Below are 21,416 nucleotides of genomic sequence, written 5' to 3'. Positions count from 1 at the left end.
TATATATAAATATATGTAGATTGTTCTGAGTTCGGGTTTTGCCCTGTGTAATATTTTGCATGTTTAAAACCCGAACTCAGAACAATCTACATACATATACCCGTGAAAATTTACGAAAACAAATATATATATATATATATATATATATCCGGAAGAATTTAAAAGCATTTTGCAGAGGAGTAAAATTGCTATTGCTTTATTTCACAGTCGGGCCTGACGCCAATTCATGTGGCTGCATTTATGGGGCATTTGAACATAGTTCTCCTTCTACTTCAAAACGGGGCTTCTCCAGATGTCACTAACATTGTGAGTATGGCTTGGATTTGAATAATCCTGGGATAACTGAGTGTGATGTTTCTTAACCAGAAGCGACACTAAATATTAGTACAGTGGTGCCTCTACCTAAGAATGCCTCTACTTACGAACTTTTCTACCGTAGATAAGAACGGGTGTTCAAGATTTTTTTGCCTCTTCTCAAGAACCGTTTTCCACTTACAAGCCTCTGTGGGGCTTCTCTAGGAATTTCCTGGGAGGAAACAGGGCCTCCATCATCCCTGTGGTTTTCCTAATTGCACGCATTATTTGCTTTGATTTATTGATTGATAGATTGATTGATTGGATTTGTATGCCACCCGTCTCCGCAGACTCGGGGCAGCTAACAACAATGATAAAAACAGCATGTAACAATCCAATTGATAAAACAACTAAAAACCCTTATTATAAAACCAAACATACACACAAACATACCATGCATAACTTGTAATGGCCTAGGGGGAAGGAATATCTTAACTCCCCCATGCCTGGCGGCATAAGTGAGTCTTGAGTAATTTACGAAAGACAAGTAGGGTGGGGGCAGTTCTAATCTCCGGGGGAGTTGGTTCCAGAGGGCCGGGGCCGCCACAGAGAAGGCTCTTCCCCTGGGGCCCGCCAAACGACATTGTTTAGTCGACGGCACCCGGGGAAGGCCAACTCTGTGGGACCTTATCAGTTGCTGGGATTCGTGCGGTAGCAGGCGGTTCCAGAGGTAATCTGGTTTTACATTGATTCCTATGGAAAAAATTGCTTCTTACAAACTATTCTACTTAAGGACCTGGTCATGGAATGAATTAAGTTCTTAAGTAGAGGTACCACTGTATTTTGTAAAAAAATTTCTATCTAGCCTTCTTTCTGGGATACATTCAAAATGGAATATGGGTTTTTTTTCCGGTGGTCTGCTTGTCTTGTAAATATTTTTAAAATACACTTTTATTTCCGAAATCTCAAAGCAATGTTTAATTTCCTAAATAAAGCAATTTCCTAAATAAATAATTTCAGGATCTTTTGTTTTTATCTACTCCTTACTCTTCCGATTTCTTCAATTTTGACTGCTATAATAGCATTTATGCCAGGCATGCCCATATATAGTAGAGCATACTCCCAAGTTTGGGCTAATAAATTTCCAACAATAAACAAGTATCTCAAGCTCTCTAAAATTGAGTATAGACTGAAATATAAATATTGCACAATTGCTACAAACTAATTTTATGCTCAGTAAATAAATATAAATAATTTTCCCAGTCATTATGTTCAAGCATAAGCAATATTTACTACTATTATTGCTTACATAAGCAATATTTACTATTTACAGTGATACCTCATCTTACAAACGCCTCGTCATACAAACTTTTCAAGATACAAACCCGGGGTTTAAGATTTTTTTGCCTCTTCTTACAAACTATTTTCACCTTACAAACCCAAGCCGCCACCACGAAGCACCTGTTTTTGCCCTGCTGGGATTCCCCTGAGGCTCCCCTCCATGGGAAACCCCACCTCTGGACTTCCGTGTTTTTGTGATGCTGCAGGGGAATCCCAGCCGGGGAATCCCAGCATCGCAAAACGGGTGCTTCGCTGGCAACGGAATTCCAGAGGTGGGGTTTCCCAGCGAGGGGAGCCTCAGTGAAATCACAGCATCGCAAAAACACAGAGGCCCAGAGGTGGGGTTTTGAGGACTTCAGTGTTTTTGCGATGCTGCAATTTCACTGATGCTCCCTTCGCTGGGAAACCCCACCTCCGGACTTCCATTGCCAGCAGAGCGCTTGTTTTTGCAATGCTGGGATTATCCTGCTGGGATTCCCCTGCAGCATCGCAAAAACACAGAAGTCCGGAGGTGGGGTTTCCTATGGAGGGGAACCTCAGGGGAATCCCAGCCCTGCAAAAACGGATCCTTCGGCTGGTAAAAGGGGTGAATTTTGGGCTTGCACGCATTAATCGCTTTTCCATTGATTCCTATGGGAAACATTGTTTCGTCTTACAAACTTTTCATCTTAAGAACCTCGTCCCGGAACCAATTAAGTTTGTAAGACAAGGTATCACTGTGCTATTTTTTTCACTTTTAAATATATTGGTCAGATTGATGTCCATATAGGCCATATGTATATAGGGTTTATGCTTGATCCTATAACCCTGTTTTTTCTATTTAGAAAATTGTTAAAAATTTTTAGCAATTTTCTGCTATCTAGGAAAGCAGAAACAGAGGGGGTAATTCTTGTTGCATTTTCCTTCCAAATTAGGTCCGACAGCATGTAGGGAAAACTTATTTCAGAGGACAATTAACATATGTCACTCTTGGGTTTTATATGTTGCCATTTGAGTAATAGTTTTAACTCACGTGATGTGGAAAATAGGTACTTATGATATATAAGACAAACTCACATGAAGTGAATTCAAAGGTTTTATTCAGATGGCTAGCAAATGTGACCCATTCATTCTTCTTCAGCGTGGGGAAACCGCTTTACACATGGCAGCTCGAGCAGGACAAGTAGAAGTGGTGCGCTGTCTACTGAGGAATGGAGCTTTGGTTGATGCAAGAGCCAGGGTAGGTATTCACGTATGTCATGCAACATTTTTTTTAAGCTAGAAAAATTCTAGGTGTGCTATGATAGATATATAGATAGATAGATAGATAGATAGATAGATAGATAGATAGATAGATAGATAGATAGATAGATACGTAGGTAAGGAGGGAGGGAGGGAGATAGATAGATGATAGATAAATAGATAGATAGATAGATAGATAGATAGATAGATAGATAGATAGATAGATAGATGATGATAGATACGTAGGTAAGGAGGGAGGGAGGGAGGGAGATAGATGATAGATAGATAGATAGATAGATAGATAGATAGATAGATAGATAGATAGATAGATAGATAGGAAGGTAGGTAGGTAGGTAGGTAGGTAGGTAGGCAGGCAGGCAAGCAAGCAGATAGACGATAGATAGATAGATAGATAGATAGATGATAGATAGATAGATAGATAGATGATAGATAGATAAATAGATAGATGATAGATAGATAGATAGATGATAGATAGATAGATAGATGATAGATAGATAGATAGATAGATAGATGATAGATAGATAGATGATAGATAGATAAATAGATAGATGATAGATAGATAGATAGATAGATGATAGATAGATAGATAGATAGATAGATGATAGATAGATAAATAGATAGATGATAGATAGATAGATAGATAGATAGATAGATAGATAGATAGATAGATAGATGATAGATAGATAGATAGATGATAGATAGATAGATGATAGATAGATAGATGATAGATAGATAAATAGATAGATGATAGATAGATAGATAGATAGATAGATAGATAGATAGATGATAGATAGATAGATAGATGATAGATGGATAGATGGATAGATGATAGATAGATGATAGATAGATAGATAGATAGATAGATAGATAGATAGATAGATAGATAGATAGATAGATAGATATGTAGGTAAGGAGGGAGGGAGGCAGGGAGGGAGATAGATGATAGATAAATAGATAGATAGATAGGAAGGTAGGTAGGTAGGTAGGCAGGCAGGTAGGTAGATGATAGATAGATAGATAGATAGATAGATAGATAGATAGATAGATAGATAGATAGATAGATAGATACATAGGTAAGGAGGGCGGGAGGGAGGGAGGTAGATAGATGATAGATAAATAGATAGGTAGGTAGGTAAGTAGGTAGGTGAATGGATGGATGGATGGATGGATGGATAGATGATAGATAGATAGATAGATAGATAGATAGATAGATAGATACGGAGGGAGGGAGGGAGGTAGATGAGAGAGAGAGAGAGATAACTCCTTTCCTGTTTTGAGTTGTAGGAGGAACAGACACCACTGCACATTGCTTCTCGTTTGGGTAAAACAGAAATTGTGCAGCTACTTCTGCAACACATGGCACATCCAGATGCTGCAACAACCAATGGGTACACACCACTACATATCTCTGCCCGAGAAGGCCAAGTTGATGTGGCCTCAGTTCTACTGGAGGCAGGTGCAGCACATTCTTTGGCTACCAAGGTAAATTCCCAAGTTTTGTTTCCTAATGTTCCAATATTAGCAAAGTGGCACCAACATTATAATTTCATCAATAGATGGTTGGGGCTATAGCTTGGGTAACTAGAAGCAACGGTTTTGAAATTATATCGGTCCATTGTAGTAACAATCTATGGGGTGTCTGGGGATGTGTGTATACACATACATGCACGCACGCGCACACACACACACTGATTTTCTACTTCTATACCTTTGCAGAAGGGATTCACACCACTCCATGTGGCAGCAAAGTATGGAAGCATTGATGTGGCCAAGCTCCTCTTGCAGCGCCATGCATCAGCTGATTCAGCCGGGAAGGTAAGAATTGGCATTCCAATTTGAATTACAAATAACCAAGACATTTTTATTCTAAGTGTTAAATATCCTAATTTTCATGTTGCATTCACTATTCTATAGTACAGTGATTTTCAACCTTTTTTGAGCCGCGGCACACTTATTACATTTACAAAACCATGGGGCACATTGAGTGGGGATGGGGCGGCTAAAAAAAGTTTGGACAAAAAAATTCTCTCTTCCTCCCTTTCGCTCTATTTCTCTCTCCCTCCCTCCCTCTTTCTCTCTCTTTCTCTTTTTTCTCTCTCTCTCCTTCCCTCTTCCTTTCTCTCTTCCTTCCTTCCTCTTTTTTGCTCTCTTTCTCTCTCCCTCCCTACCTCCCTCTATGTCTTTCTCTCTCCCACCCACCTTCCCTCTCTCTCTCTCTCTTTCTTTCTCTTTCTCTGTTGTTCTCTTTCTCTCTTTCTTCCTTTCTTTCTCTCTCTCGTTCTCTTTCTTTTTCCCTCTCTTGCTTTCTCTCTCTCTTTCTTTCTCTCTCTCTCTGTTTTCTTTCTCTCTCTCTCTCTCTCTTGCTTGCTTTTTCTCTCTCTTGCTCTTTCTGTCTCTCTCTCTTCTTTCTCTCTCTCTTGCTTTCTCTCTCTCTCTTTCTTTCTTTCTCTCTCTCTCTTTCTTTCTCTCTCTCTTATTTTCTTTCTCTCTCTGAGCTTCGCGGCACACCTGACCATGTCTCACGGCACACTGGTTGAAAAACACTAATATAGTAAATAGTTGATATTGAAATAAAAATATCATTTATATTACTACACAAATTATTATTATTATTATTTATTATTATGATTATTATTATTTATTAATTAATTAGATTTGTGTGCCGCCATTCTCCGTAGACTCAGGGCGGCTCACAATTCCCCCCCCCCCCGGGTGATGGACGGACAGATGGAATTGTCCTTGGGAGGCAAAACCCACAGCCACTCCGTCTTATCAGGGTTGAGTTTGAGTCTGTAGACACCCATCCAGGCCCCAACAGCCTCCAGACACCAGCACATACTATGCCTATTCTGTTTTTGCAGAAGCTTTCCCACTGTTATTCTTTACAGGTACTGCTTATACCCTATTGCAGTGTTTCCCCACCTTGGCATCTTGAAGATATCTGGACTTCAACTCCCAGGATTCCCCAGCCAGCGAATGCTGGCTGGGGAATTCTGGGAGTTGAAGTCCAGACATCTTCAAGTTGCCAAGGTGGGGAAACACTGCCCTCTTGTGAAGGTCAAATTTCAATGGATTTTATCGACTGACTTTTTATGGGATTAGCACATGAAGGATTCCTTTTTAGATGGTTGTTTGCAGGTTATAAAAATACCAGAACATTATGGTTAGAACAAATCAATGTTTCTACACATACTTCATAAGATCTACTAGATCTGGTGTGATCTAGTCTTTCATGTACATGCCAATTATATTTTTAGACATGCAGTGAGATAAGAAAAGGTGAAACAAAATCAGATATTATAAAGGCAAGATGGAGAAATCAATACATTTAGCAATTGGTTTTTTGCAATCACTTAGTACCAACCTCAGTGTCAATATTCTGTTACCTCGTTAGACAGTGCATTTTTAATTTTTTAACTCAGAGTTGAAAATGGAGGGGAAATGTGTTTTCTTTAGACTAAGATGGAGTTCCATAAACAATAATTCCATGTCGGGTATCTTGCTCAGGTAGGCTAGGAGAGGCACTTAGTTGCTCATCATTCCTTACAAATTCAGCTTTTTATTTATTTATTTATTTATTTATTTATTTATTTATTGATTGATTGATTGATTGATTGATTGATTGGATTTGTATGCCACTCCTCTCCGTGGACTCGGGGCGGCTAACAACAGTGATAAAAACAGAATGTAAAAATCCAATACTAAAACAGCTAAAAACCCTTGTTATAAAACCAATCATACATACAAACATACCATGCATAAATTGTAGAAGCCTAGGGGGAAAACAATATCTTAGTTACCCCATGCCTGACGGCAGAGGTGGGTTTTGAGGAGCTTACGAAAGGCAAGGAGTGTGGGAGCTGTTCTAATCTCTGGGGGGAGTTGGTTCCAGAGGGCCGGGGCCATCACGGAGAAGGCTCTTCCCCTGGGCCCCGCCAAACGACATTGTTTAGTTGACGGGACCCGGAGAAGGCCCACTCTGTGGGACCTAACTGGTCGCTGGGATTTGATCAACTTGATGCTTTGACAAGACCTTGCTTTTCTGCCCAACCAATATAGCATTCTATGCCTTCTAGTTTGGCTTCCTTCTTTTCTATAAACACGTTGGGAACTTATTTGGCAGAGATTTAAAAAACCTTGCATCAATTTTCTCCCTCATATTCCTTCTGCCTCCCAGTTTGACCTCACCTGCAACTTCTTGATAATTCTTTCACAACAATGAACTGCTTGGAAATGAAACGCCTCTACAAATGATTAGCTCTTGTAGCTATTATACAGCAATTGGAATTAGGGAATCCCACAATTCTTTATTTTCTATAAATACACTTGCATGTAATTATTTCATGAGTATATTTGTAAGTAATAATAATAATAATTTCAATGAAATGACCAGACATCCCATAAATAAAATGGAGGTGTTTTATTTCACTTTTTGCTATGAAGTACTTGAAGATTGCAATTGTTAGTAAAAATATAGGGTTAGGATTGCAATGCATCAGGGCTGTATAAAATATTTTGAGTTAAAAACTGCTTTCCTAATAATAGTGAAGTACATCTTTTGATAATATTCTGACCACTCTGGAAAAGTCTTGTTTGCTAACTCTCCCCATTCCAAGTGCTCTGAGCTTAAAACAGGTCTGATTTAAGCAGAAGATATTTTTATGGTAGATGGAAAAGTATCAGAAAGCTTTCAGTAAGGGCAAAACACCTGATATGAATCAAAATAGTGTATTTCAAGCTTGAAACATTTTAAATCCAAACTATTTGTGCTCTGCTACATATTATATTATTTCAGAAAAATTAATGAGTTTGAAATGGCTTGTTCTTTTTTTAAAAGCAATATTATTTTATCTAATATTGATTTGATACTATTTTTTAATATTATTCTTATTGATTTAAATAACATACCTAATACAAAATAATTCGCTTTGAATTAAACATGCTGTGGTGTTTTCCCCCCCCCCTGATCAATTGCTTAATTTATACTGTCATTTTCTAATTAATGTTAGTATATACAAAGCTAACCATCACTTAATGCCTTAACATAAACCACCCTTTCCAGAATGGTCTCACTCCCCTCCATGTTGCTGCTCACTATGACAATCAAAAAGTGGCACTACTATTATTGGAGAAAGGGTCTTCCCCTCATGCTACTGCCAAGGTGAGGTTTACCATTTTATTGTCAATTTGTTCTGGTTGTTGCAAAACAGTGTTATTCAAACTTAGCAACTTGAAGATGGGTGGTCTGCGGAAGTTTGTATGTTGGGGAAGTTTGAAAAACATTTCTAAAATCAACAAACTAGAACCTTCCAGACTTGTAGGATCATAACTATCTTCCATCTTAACTGCCGCATATCCAATATGTCTGGAAGGATACCATTTAAGGAAGGCAACTATGACAAAATTGAATGGGTCCAAAGAATGGTGGAAGGTCTTAAGCATAAAACGTATCAGGAAAGACTTAATGACCTCCATCTGTATAGTCTGGAGGACAGAAGGAAAAAGGGGGGACATCATCGAAACATTTAAATATGTTAAAGGGTTAAATAAGGTTCAGGAGGGAAGTGTTTTAATAGGAAAGTGAACACAATAACAAGGGGACACAATCTGAAGTTAGTTGGGGGAAAGATCAAAAGCAACATGAGAAAATATTATTTTACTGAAAGAGTAGTAGATCCTTGGAACAAACTTCCAGCAGACGTGGTAGATAAATCCACAGTGACTGAATTTAAACATGCCTGGGATAAACATATATCCATCCTAAGATAAAATATAGAAAATAGTATAAGGGCAGACTAGATGGACCATGTGGTCTTTTTCTGCCGTCAGACTTCTATGTTTCTATGTTTCTATTAAAGATGTTAGAAGTGCCATTTGGAGTGTTGTTTCCACTAAGATGATCTTGTCTGATCGTGGAAGGCTTGGTTAATTCCAGCACAGAAGAATATGAGGAAATACTAAGACAGTAGGCTAGAGAAGTAAAAAAGGTTTCTGAAAAAATACAACAGCAAATCACTATATTGTATATTGTATTGCTAGAAGATGTCTGGATATGTCCAACATGTCAAATTGTTCCTAAATAAAGCTTTACTTTCACCTTTAGTTTTATACAAGTTATATAAATTTTAATCAAGAATAATATATTTAAAGGAAAGCCTTTAACTATTCTCAACAAAGGTTATGTGTTCTATAATTAAGATTGGACCTTTGAAATATCAGGACCAACATGCTCCTTACCTGGATTGCAATTGTGATTTTATGCAGGAAACTACGGCTAATATTATTATTTAGGTGAAAGCTACATAAAATAATAGCTGTTCTCTGTGGCGCAGTGGTTAGAAGGCAGTACAGTGTTCCCTCGATCTTCGTGGGTTCGAACTTCGCGAAAAGTCTATACTACGGTTTTTCAAAAATATTAATTAAAATATACTTTGCGGGGGTTTTCCCTATACCACGGTTTTCCCCGCCCGATGACGTCATATGTCATCGCCAAACTTTCATCCGCCTTTAATAAATATTTTTTTAATAAACTTTAATAAATAAACATGGTGAGTAATGATCTAAATGGTCTCTAAGGGAATGGGAAATTGCACTTTAGGGGTTTAAAGTGTTAAGGGAAGGCTTATGATACTGTTCATAGCCAAAAATAGTGTATTTACTTCCGCATCTCTACTTCGCGGAAATTCGACTTTTGCGGGCGGTCTCGGAACGCATCCCCTGTGAAAATCGAGGGAACAGTGTACTTCAGGGCTAACTCGCTGCTAACTCCAGGAGCTTGATCCTGACCAGCTCAAGGTTGACTCAGCCTTCCATTCTTCCGAGGTTGGTAAAATGAGGACCCAGATTGTTGGAGCAATATGCTTACACTATAAACCACTTAGAGAGGACTGTAAAGCACTATAAAGAGTATATAAGTCTAAGTGCTATTGCTATTATGAAAGAAAAGGAAATTAAAACCTATATTAATACAAGCCGAATGGTTTTTAGAATGGGTATACTCCTCTACACATTGCTGCTAAGAAGAATCAGATGCAAATAGCCACAACCCTACTGAATTATGGAGCAGAGACCAACATTTTGACCAAACAGGGAGTGACTCCACTTCACTTGGCCTCTCAAGAAGGTCATTCGGACATGGTGAATTTACTTCTGGAGAAGGGAGCCAATATTCATGTGGCCACAAAGGTAATGTCCTCCTTCTATTAAGAATGAATTTTTGAATTGTGATTTAGAAAATGATATAAGTGTTCAACAAATCAATGCAAAGTATTAAGTTATATTAGAGAATTAAAAGCAGGAAAATGTGTAAAAATATATTTGGCTAATATCTTATCTAAAATACACAAAACCTACATTAGTGGGATTTGATTTTTTAAATCTATTTAAATGTGAAATTATAGTAGGTAATATCAATAGTAGATAATATATTCATAGAGGTTTGTGTAGGTCTGATTTCTGCTTAAGTGGAAATTGGAAACTGCTTAATTGGAAATTACAGTTAAATCTGTGAGATCGTTTTTCAATTTCCATGATGAAGTAGAGAGAGAACCAAATTTCAACCCAATTTTATTCGCTTGCAGAGTATTTCAACTTTTTCAATTATTTTATAGTACCAAGTTTTATTTTCTCTCTCACTTTCTTGTCTTGTTCATATTTATAATCTTTGTTTTCTCCAATATATAACAAGAATTGGAAAGACACTAGGAATGGGGTTGACAGTCTGAATATTTCATAATTGTTAGAAAAAAGTTACCGGTATTCAAAAATAAAGCTAATTGAATTTCATTAGGCTTAGTTCCAAGATGACATATTTAGGAATATCATACTTTACAGCCTTTATTTATTTTATTTATTTATTTATTTTGTCCAATACACGATGAGGGTTTTAGTGGGTATATATCTATATACACATAGTAAAATACATGATGAAGGTTATAGAGGAGATTCTCATAGTAAAATATATCTAAGAAATAATAGAAACGAAGATATAGTAATAGAACATATCAATGAAAGAATAGAAGAAGAGATATAGGAATAGAAGAAAGGTATAGGAGATATAGGAGAGCAATAGGACAGGGGACGGAAGGCACTCTAGTGCACTTGTACTCGCCCTTTACTGACCTCTTAGGAATCTGGATAGGTCAACCGTAGATAATCTAAGGATAAAGTGTTGGGGGTTTGGGGATGACACTATGAGGTCCGGTAATGAGTTCCACGCTTCGACAACTCGGTTACTGAAGTCATATTTTTTACAGTCAAGTTTGGAGCAGTTAATATTAAGTTTAAATCTGTTGTATGCTTTTGTGTTGTTGTGGTTGAAGCTGAAGTAGTCGCCGACAGGCAGGACGTTGCAGCATATTATCTTGTGGGCAATACTTAGATTTTACCTTTGCCAGGCATGAGTTCCATGAGGCAGTTTGTGGTATTCAGGGCAGTACTTTTAACTATTACAGTGTAAAATAAATTTCTTCTATTAATTTGCATTACTAAAATATTTACGTTGTTAATTTTTCAGAGTGGACTGACATCTTTACATTTAGCAGCTCAAGAAGACAAAGTGAATGTAGCTGATATGCTGATAAAGCATGGCGCAAACAAAGATGCTCAGACTAAGGTATAACAAAGAGTAACTCCCAATACAATACAATAACTTTCCAATACCTTATCACATTCTCTACTTACGCTTTTGGGGGGTCCTTTTCATTTAGCTGGGTTACACTCCACTAATTGTGGCTTGTCACTATGGAAACATCAAGATGGTGAACTTCCTTCTGAAGCAAGGAGCTAATGTCAATGCTAAGACAAAGGTAAATGTTAATTGTTTCCTTCCGTTCTCATTTGCAAAAAAAAGAAACACGTTGATATGAATTTATATTTAAGAGACTTATTATATTTGCAAGAAATTTGCAGTATATGAAAGAAGAGCCAATTTTTCTTTTTTATATAAATTTTTTAATTAGTTTTTCAAAAGACAAACAAAGGACAAACAACATTCAATATTTAAGGAGCTAGCATTGCTCCGCTTATCGTAGAAGTCTAACTAATACAAAATGATCAGGTCGATACAAAAACATAACGTACATACTCTATAATCTTATTAAATTTAACTCTATATTCTCCATGTTAATTAATTTTCTTATCTATAAAATATCAAATGCTTAATCTAAAATAAAATATAAAATATAACACTTCTAAATTTATCATATTGCAAAACTACCCTATGTTTATATTGTTTTTAAACTATTCATATATGCATACAAATTAATCAAATTAATAAGTTCAAAAATTGTAAATTCTTACTTATTTAATTTTTAAAACTATTTTTAAAATTCCACCATTTATATACTTTATCCCATATTTTATAAAATTCTGTTTCAACTTGGTTATTCAAGCGTTTTGTCATCATGTCTAATCCGCACATTCTATAATTTTTTTTAAATACTTCTACATCTTTTGGTATTTCCTTTTCTTTCCATTTCTGTGTAAATGTAATTCTTGCCGCAATCAATATATGTAGAAGAGCCAATTTTTCAATGCAGTAGCTGTAAAAAAATTATTTATTTATTAGATTTATTAGATTTCTATGCCATCCTTCTCGCAGAGACTCAGGGTGGCATACAACATTATAAGTACAGCAATACATAAAAGAAATCATAATTTACTTTAAAAGACTAATATAGATTGCTAAAAGTGTTAAAGCCCCATATACAGACATATACACACTCATCAGATTCAATTATTCATAATATTCATAATATTGGCCAGAAACAATCTCAGAGCTCATGGCCCCCATGCCCGCCAACAGAGGTGGATCTTCAGAGTTTTACGAAAGACCAGAAGGGAGGGGGTGGTATGTATCTCCTAAGGGAGTTCATTTTAGAGGCCCGGGGCCGCCACAGAGAAGGCTCTTCCCCTAGGTCCCACCAGACAACATTGTCTGGTCAATGGGACCTAGAGAAGACCGACTCAGTGGGACCTAACCGGCTGCTGGGATACATGAGGCAGAAGACGGTCCCAAATGTAGTCTGTAATGCAACATCAATAATGTATTTGACTATGTACAGATAATAATGCACAGCCTATCTTTATCATTGTGGCCATGGAATTCTGAAATTTTGGACTTCTCTAAATGACAGTGCTAATGCATTTCATTAGCATCCGTTTGAGGAAAGCTATTCTAAAAATATTCATTTAAAAATAAAAGTGTTATGAATGATAAACCAAATGGTACAGTGTTATACTTATTTTAGATTAATAAGTGTAAAGTGGTAGTGCATCCTGTAAAGTCTACTTTCCTATTTCTTTATTAATTAAGCTTATATGATGCCCATCTCACCTCGGGGTGATTCTAGGTAGCTTACAAACCCATACAAAGAACAAGAGAAAGCATTAAAGTAATAAATACTAATACTCAAATTGACTTAAAAAATAAAAAAAATACAGCAAGGAAGAAAGCAAAGTGCATAGAGGAGAAGGCAAGGTCCACTAACCACCTGAAGTATGACCTGCTATGGTCCCACGTCAATTAGGGGCCCAGGCCAATTGTCCAAGCCCAGGTCTTCAGGCTCTTTCAGGAGACTAGAAAAGTGAGGTCAAATCTCACCTTGGGGGCACAATATTCCAGAGGGCAGGAGCCATGGCATAAAAGCTTTTCTCCTGTACCCTGCAAGTTGAAATTCCTTGACTGATGGGATCCACAGCATGCCTTTTGGGTCAGTGTGGGTGGTGCAACATGGGTGAGGTAAGTTCCTCAGATAATCCATATTAATGACAGAAAAAGATCTAGGCATCATAGTGCACAGCCAAGTGAAGAGTACTGTGAAAAAGGCATATTTTACGCAGGGATCCTTGGGAAAGAAATTAATCATAAAATTCAAGCATAATGCCATTATATAAATCTACAATATGTCTGGCTATAAGGTACTGGCTGCCCCACTTGAAAAAGATTATACAATATCTGGGGAAAGTGCTGAAAATACCAGCCAAAAAGATCAGAGCCCTTGAACATCTTCTGTGTGAAAAAAGGCTTATAATGTTTGAGTTTGGGGAGAGAAAAGTGGGCAGAAGTGACTGAGATATATGGAATTTTGAATGTAAAAATCAGGAACATCTAAATAGCTGATTTGAAGGAGATTTGAAATGGACAAAAAGGCAATCCCCAATTTATTCAGTTTAGCACCCCAGCAGCAGTGGTGGTGGTGGGTGGAAAGGGGTGGTTTTGCACATGGGCTCCTCACTACATAAACAAATGGAGCTTCACATACTTGCCCACTACTTGTATAGTCTGGTTCCCTATGGGCCGCGGACCAATCCCAGTCCACAGAAGAGGAGTTGGTGTCTATTAACATAGTGCATAAGTAATTTGTACTATACTATAAAGCAGCGGTCCCCAAACTATGGCCCGCGGTCTGCATGCGGCCCGCTGAGGCCATTTATCTGGCCCACGGGTCTTTTCCAAGGCCGCACTGGAAAAGCAGTGAGAACGTCCCCCTCAATCTCATCTCACCCGAGGTAAAGTAAGGCTTGCCGAAAGCCGAGCTGGGCACAACACACACACATACATGCGCACACCTGCCTCCTCATCCTCTTGAGTTGCTAGCTCCCGTTTTCTGAATGGGGATTGAATGGGAGTCCGGGGTCGGAGGGTGGGGGCTTGTCGGGTGAGTCCTCCGCGGGGAGAGAAGAGGGAGGGTGAAAGAAGGAAAAGAGAGAGAGAGAAGTGGAGAGAAAGAAAGAAAAGGGAAAGAGAAGGGAAAAAGAGCGAGGGAGAGAAGTGGAGAGGAAGGAAGGAGAGAGGGAAGGGAGGGAGGGGGAGAAAGAGAGGGAGAAAGAGAGGGAGGAAGAGAGATAGCAAGAGAGAGAGTGAGAAAGACAGAGCAAGAGACAGAAAGAAAGCAAGAGAGAGAGCAAGAGTGGGGGAGAGAGAGAAAGAAATACGGTATGTGCAGTGTGCATAGGAATATGTTCACAGGTTTTTTTATAGTCCGGCCCTCCAACAGTCCTAGGGACAGTGAACTGGCCCCCTGTGTAAAATGTTTGGGGACCCCTGCTATAAAGTATAGTAATGGCCATTAACCTGAATGGCTTGAAAGGAGATAGTATAAAATCATTGAGATACGATTTGAAAAATATGGTTCTTAATCAAGGGTTATTTCTGTGTTGGGAATAGCATGCTGTCAAATATCTCTAGGAGAATAACAATAGGATAGTATTTGGCTTCATATTATGTTTGTAAGTACCTCACAGTTATCATAGTGAGAAATAAAATGCTGGACCGTAGAGCTGCTTCTATGGAGATATGTGTTTATTTCTGAATTTTCTATACCAGTATTATGTGCTGAACCCTTATAAGATAAGCCTGGTTGAAAAGATTTACAAGGAAAAAATGGGGAAAACAACTGTATGGCCTTAAAAAAATACTATAAATAAATATAAATAATTTAATTAGTATTAAGTAATTTAAATTTTAAATGTATAAGAATAATTAAATTTCACTTTCTTGTTATAAGTGGTTAATATTATTCTATTATGCATAATTGTATTGTGCAAACCTGGTTGCTTCTTGAGTTGAGAAGCAGTCCGGGAGGGAATACTTAGCTATATGCATAAGAAAATTAGAATTAAAAATTCTGGATTTTCTTTAGTTTAATTTGCTCCAAAGCATGTACGACCACCAAACTATCATTGCTCACTTCTTCATTTTCTCATTTCAATCTTTTCCAATAATACTTAGAATAAATTAGATGATGTTACTATAGCGATAATTTAACAGGGATATTGTTGGTAGGCTTAAGACTAAACTACTGTGAAAATTGCAGAGTTGTATGTAAGCAGAATATGTGTAATAAATGGAGCAAAACATATAAATGCTTACTTATCTCTTCCCCCATTCCAAATAAAACATCAGCAATTTGAAGAGGCCGTTTTATATATACAGTATGCCCAAATAAAAGAGATATGTTTATAATTTTACAGAACATCAACACAATCAAATTTCATGATAACCTAAAGTCTTTTTAATCTTACTTTCTTTGATCCATTGATTGCTTTTTTAAAACCTTAATTTCTAAAAATTAATAGGGATTTGAAAGATGTTATTATTATTATTATTATTATTATTATTATTATTATTATTATTATTTATTAGATTTGTATGCCACCCCTTTCCGTGAACTCGGGGCGGCTCACAACACAATAAAACAGTTCATGACAAATCTAATAATTTACAATTTAAAATATTAAAAACCCCATTATTAAGCAAACATACACACAAGTATACCATACATAAATTGAATTGGATAGGCCCGGGGGAGATATCTCAGTTCCCCCATGCCTGACGACAAAGGTGGGTTTTAAGGAGTTTACGAAAGGCAAGGAGGGTAGGGGCAGTTCTAATCTCTGGGGGGAGCTGGTTCCAGAGAGTCGGGGCCACCACAGAGAAGGCTCTTCCCCTGGGGCCCGTTATAGAAGGTTATTCTACCTTCTATCAATAATGCTATTTGAAAATAGTGATTTTTGACGTTCGTTTTCTGATGAAAACAGCTGGCACACTGTGATTAATACTTCTGTGAAATCAGCAGAATATTAAAATTTTAGAATTTTTGTCTCCTTTATATTCATAAACATACTAACTACCGCTAATTTCAGAATGGATACACTCCTCTGCACCAAGCTGCCCAGCAAGGCCATACTCACATCATCAATGTTCTTCTTCAACATGGAGCCAAGCCAAACGCAATCACTGCGGTAAGATCGTAGAGTACTTGCTCATATACTTGCAGTAATTTGTTTTTGAAGTTTTGATCTCCAAAGTAAATTAGATTAGTCAGCTGGGATCAGATGAATGGATGTGACTACTTGCAGAACTTGTACACAAGTCAGCTAAAAAGATATTATAATTAATAATTTATTTATTTATTTATTTATTTTATTTTATTTATTGGATTTGTATGCCGCCCCTCTCCGGAGACTCAGGGCGGCTAACAACAGTAATAAAACAATGTACAATAATGATCCAATAAATACTAAAAATGATTTAAAAACCCATTAATATAAAAACCCAAACATACATACAGACATACCACACATGAAATTGTAAAGGTCCAAGGGGGAAAGAGCATCTCAATTCCCCCATGCCTGGCGGCAGAGGTGGGTTTTAAGGAACTTATGAAAGGCAAGGAGGGTGGGGGCAATTCTAATCTCTGGGGGGAGTTGGTTCCAGAGGGCCGGGGCCGCCACAGAGAAGGCTCTTCCCCTGGGTCCCGCCAAGCGGCATTGTTTAGTTGACGGGACCCGGAGAAGACCCACTCTGTGGGACCTAACCGGTCGCTGGGATTCGTGCAGCAGAAGGCGGTCCCTGAGATAATCTGGTCCTGAGATAATTTAATAAGAAAAATGGTATTTATTGTATGCAACAAGTCTTTAAACTATAGAATGGATATCATTACACATGCAATATATGCATGACATCATAGTTTATGATTAAACAGCTGCTGAAATACGTATGATGCAATGGTAGTAGTGAAACAAGAACTTTATCACATGAGCCATGGTGATGCAGTGGTTAGAATACAGCACTGCAGGCTGACTCTGTCCACAACCAGGAATTCAATCCTCATCTCCTCAAAAGTTGACTTAGCCTTCCATCCTTCCAAGGTTGGTAAAATGTGGACCTAAATTGTTGGGAGGTGATATGCTGACTTTGTAAACTGCTCAGTGGAGCGATATATAAAATCTAAGTGCTATTGCTACAGACATATTTTTGTTACTCCTTTTCCTGCAGCAAAGCCAAATTTGACTGGTTTCTTTTCGCTGATCATTTTATAGACATTGATTAAATGTATCAATTTTTAATTCATAGACAATTAGTTACAGGAATTCAGATTGTTTATATAATATTGTTAATAGGAAACAATAGTTATCACTTCTATATTAACTTACTATATTTGCAATTAAAACAAAGTTAATTCTTTTTTCCCTAAAGTTAAAAAAAATACACTTTCATCTGATTATAATGTTTTTTGGGTTTTTTATTTAGTTAGTTAGTTACCGTAGTTAGTTAGTTAGTTAGTTAGTTAGTTAGTTAGTTAGTTAGTTAGTTAGTTAGTTAGTCCAATACATAATACACATTGAAGAGAATAGATATGTAGTAATATAACTAAAGAAACAAATAGAAGAAAAGATATAAAAGTATAGGTGGACAAATTTGAAAGGAAGAAAAGATAAATGAGATAAGGAGAGACAATTGGACAGGGGATGGAAGGCACACTGGTGCACTTATGCACGCCCTTTACTGACCTCTAAGGAACCTGGAGAGGTCAATCGTGGATAGTCTAAGGGGAAAATGTTGGGGGTTAGGGGTTGACACTACTGAGTTAGGTAATGAGGTTTGTTTGTTTTTAAGTGAAAGAATGTATAAAAACCATGTTTAAAATATACTAATTTAAAATATACTAAAATATACTGGGAAAAAGTGGATATAGACAGTTGTGCATTAATAGCACAAGTCCATATCTGATCTAACATTTCTGAGTTGGAACCTCTTAAATTCCTGCTGTATCTGGGTTCTATTAATATTATTATCAAAACCAGTGCCAATTAAAAGCTTATTGTCAAAATTATACAAGAACACATGTAGCAAATTTTTAAAAAATCTAAAGAGATGCAGAAAGCTGTGGGTTAAATTATTAAAAGTGCGCACTTTAAAAAAAATAACAGTATAACAGACAGATGTTCTGAGTTTATGTTTCCATGGCAATCGCTGCTATATTCTGAGCAAAGTTGCAGAGGGTTTTTCCATAGTGAATGACTTATTCTGGATGGAAATGTTGGTTCATTTAATTCTGGGTGTGATCTCTTTGGTTCATATCACAGTATTCCTTTTCCTTCTCTCCTCCTTCAGAATGGCAACACTGCCTTAGCGATTGCTAAGCGCCTGGGATACATCTCAGTGGTAGATACATTAAAAGTTGTAACAGAGGAAGTCATCACCACTACAACCGTGAGTACAGCAGAGGTTTTTTCCATTATTTTACTCTGGTTTTGTTTATTTGAGATATCTATTAAAAGGAATAAATTATCCTAAATTATCCACAGTAATTCAGTACTTGTTAGCATATCCATACAGAAATATGTTTATAATGTTTATATTTGTATATTCTTGCATTGTAACTTTAAAAAAAGTAAAGAAATTGCAAAGAATTCTTAAAATTAAATCCAAAGAGTTATTTAGGAAAAGAATTTACTGTTGACATGAAAAGTATTAAGCATATTAATAAATGTATCAAAACATAGCTGACAGTGATATGTGAATTTTATGCCTTTTCTTAAAAATCTACAAACATTTCCAGTTTAATTTCATGTCAATTGTGCATTGCCTTTTAATATTTACTTATTTGTGTCATCTTTTGTTATCTATCCTTTCTGATATTGGGGAAGGGTTCCTGTGGCTAGCCAGTATAGGAACCTGTACTTTCTGTATCCCTAATTATAGAAATATTCATGTTGCAAAGAAGTGGACAAACATTTTGTAATACAGATTCAGTTAAATCATACTTTAGATGGATTTATTAGGTATTTCATTCATTACTTACTTTGAATATTTTATTTATTAATTAAGAAGAGAAAATTCTATACCCTCTTAAAGTTTTCATTCCATTTCCCACAGTATATTTAGTTACTGTAGTTAGTTAGTAAGACTATTTTCATATTTATATCAAATATAAAAGTGAGTTTTGATTTATTAGATATCACACTTAGAAACGATAGTCTCTATGGTATAAATAAGGAATTTGAAGCAGGGTTAAAAACAGAAATGTTCTTCATCTTGTAATTGTTAGTGTTTTAAAATATTGAAATTATTTGGGTTCTCTACCCATCAAACTTATTATACAATGGAGCACACTGAAAACTACAAATAATTTATCAAAACTAACCTAATCCTTTTAATAGTAGATGCAAACATGATTCATGTTCTTAGTATTAACAAGACTGTTTATATTTATAGAGAAGCAGAAAAATATAAAGGAGGAACAGTTGTAGAACAGACTGTTAAGGTTCACAAATACCTTTAATATTGTGTTTAAAATTATGTTAGGGAAAAGGTATTTAAATGAATGGTCATTTTTTTAGAAATATGTTTATAATGTTTATATTTGTATATTCTTGCATTGTAACTTTTAAAAAAGTAAAGAAATTGCAAAGAATTCTTAAAATTAAATCCAAAGAGTTGTTTAGTGTTCTGTCGGGCTCTCTGGTAGAATCCTCCCAAAAATTCACAGGTACAAATTTCACACACACACACGTTTGAAAATTCAAAACAATGTTCTTTATAATGAAAATTCACTTAAACCAAGCCGTCTTTTGGTATAGCAAAGAGCACTCATCTCCAAACAAACTGGTAATTTGTACAAGTCCCTTATCAGTTCTGTGATACTTAGCTTGCAGCTGTGAGGCAATTCACTGTCCTTCTTTCACAAAGTGAAACACACTTTGCCCTGGTTTAGTTTCAAAGCGGGGAAAAATCAGCACACAAAAGGTCAAAGTCAGTAAAGCAGTCACGAAACACAACGATCAGATAATCCTCCACAATGGCCAAACCCACAGGCTGCTCTTTATAGCAGCCTCACTAATTACCACAGCCCCACCCAACCACAGGTGGCCTCATTTTCTTTGATAATAATCTCTCAGTTGTTGTTGCCTATGCATCTCTCTCCGCATGCGTGGCTGTATCATTAACTCTTGTTCTGAATCCAAGGAGGAACTAGATAATTGATCTCCTTCCACCTGCCACACTCTCCTCCTCCCTGTCACTCATGTCTTCTTGGTCAGAGGAGCCTTCATCATCAGATTCCACCAGGGGCAAAACAGGCCTGCAGCATGTGGATGGCTCCCCCACAGCCACAGTCCTCGGGGCAGGAGCTGGGCCAGAGCTAACCACAACATTTAGGAAAATAATTTACTGTTGACATTAAAATGTCATATTTGAACAAGTTTAATATCTTTTTGGTGTGGTTTTATCAGTAGGCAGCTGAGGGTATCTGAGGGATGCCTGATGGTATCGGGCATCTCACCAGTTAATACTTTTGTAATTAAACACAATCTTCCTTTCTGTAATCAGGCAGAGAGATAAACAAATGTCCTTTCCTTTTTCTTATTACAGACTGTCACCGAAAAGCACAAGCTCAATGTACCTGAGACTATGACTGAAATTTTGGATGTTTCTGATGAGGAAGGTGAGTTCTTCATTATTAATATATGTATTTATAAAACATATTTATTGCTTTCATCATGGGTAGTTGCTAAAGTTGTAGAAGAGTTAAAGTACTTATATATCTTACTGAAAATAGAAATATAAATTGAAAAACGTACCAAACATACTAAAATTCAGTATATATTCAGCTGTAGACATGTTTCTTCTGAGTTCGGGTTTTGCCCCGTGTAATATTTTGAGTGTCTATGCAACGTTTCGGTGAAATCACATTCACCATCATCAACTCCACCCCCAACACTGTATATAAGGAACAAATGGCAGTTGCAAA

The 21,416-nt window shown here is 36.8% G+C and overlaps 1 protein-coding gene across 6 annotated transcripts in view; it reads left to right on the top strand.

The window, feature by feature from the left end:
• ANK2 (ankyrin 2) overlaps positions 1-21,416 on the top strand; it is a 207,659-nt gene that overhangs the window by 98,407 nt on the left and 87,836 nt on the right. For all 6 annotated transcript variants that reach the window (XM_070757868.1, XM_070757865.1, XM_070757867.1 and 3 more), the window contains exons 12-22: positions 208-306; positions 2,756-2,854; positions 4,162-4,359; positions 4,594-4,692; positions 7,940-8,038; positions 9,865-10,062; positions 11,393-11,491; positions 11,586-11,684; positions 16,525-16,623; positions 18,779-18,877; positions 21,038-21,110. In XM_070757868.1, coding sequence (XP_070613969.1) covers positions 208-306; positions 2,756-2,854; positions 4,162-4,359; positions 4,594-4,692; positions 7,940-8,038; positions 9,865-10,062; positions 11,393-11,491; positions 11,586-11,684; positions 16,525-16,623; positions 18,779-18,877; positions 21,038-21,110 — 1,261 coding nt within the window. The remainder of the gene's footprint in view (positions 1-207; positions 307-2,755; positions 2,855-4,161; positions 4,360-4,593; positions 4,693-7,939; positions 8,039-9,864; positions 10,063-11,392; positions 11,492-11,585; positions 11,685-16,524; positions 16,624-18,778; positions 18,878-21,037; positions 21,111-21,416) is intronic.

Source organism: Erythrolamprus reginae, chromosome 7 (assembly GCF_031021105.1).
Source record: "Erythrolamprus reginae isolate rEryReg1 chromosome 7, rEryReg1.hap1, whole genome shotgun sequence".
Taxonomy (NCBI): Eukaryota; Metazoa; Chordata; class Lepidosauria; order Squamata; family Dipsadidae; genus Erythrolamprus; species Erythrolamprus reginae.
This window is presented reverse-complemented; position numbering and strand designations above follow the sequence as displayed.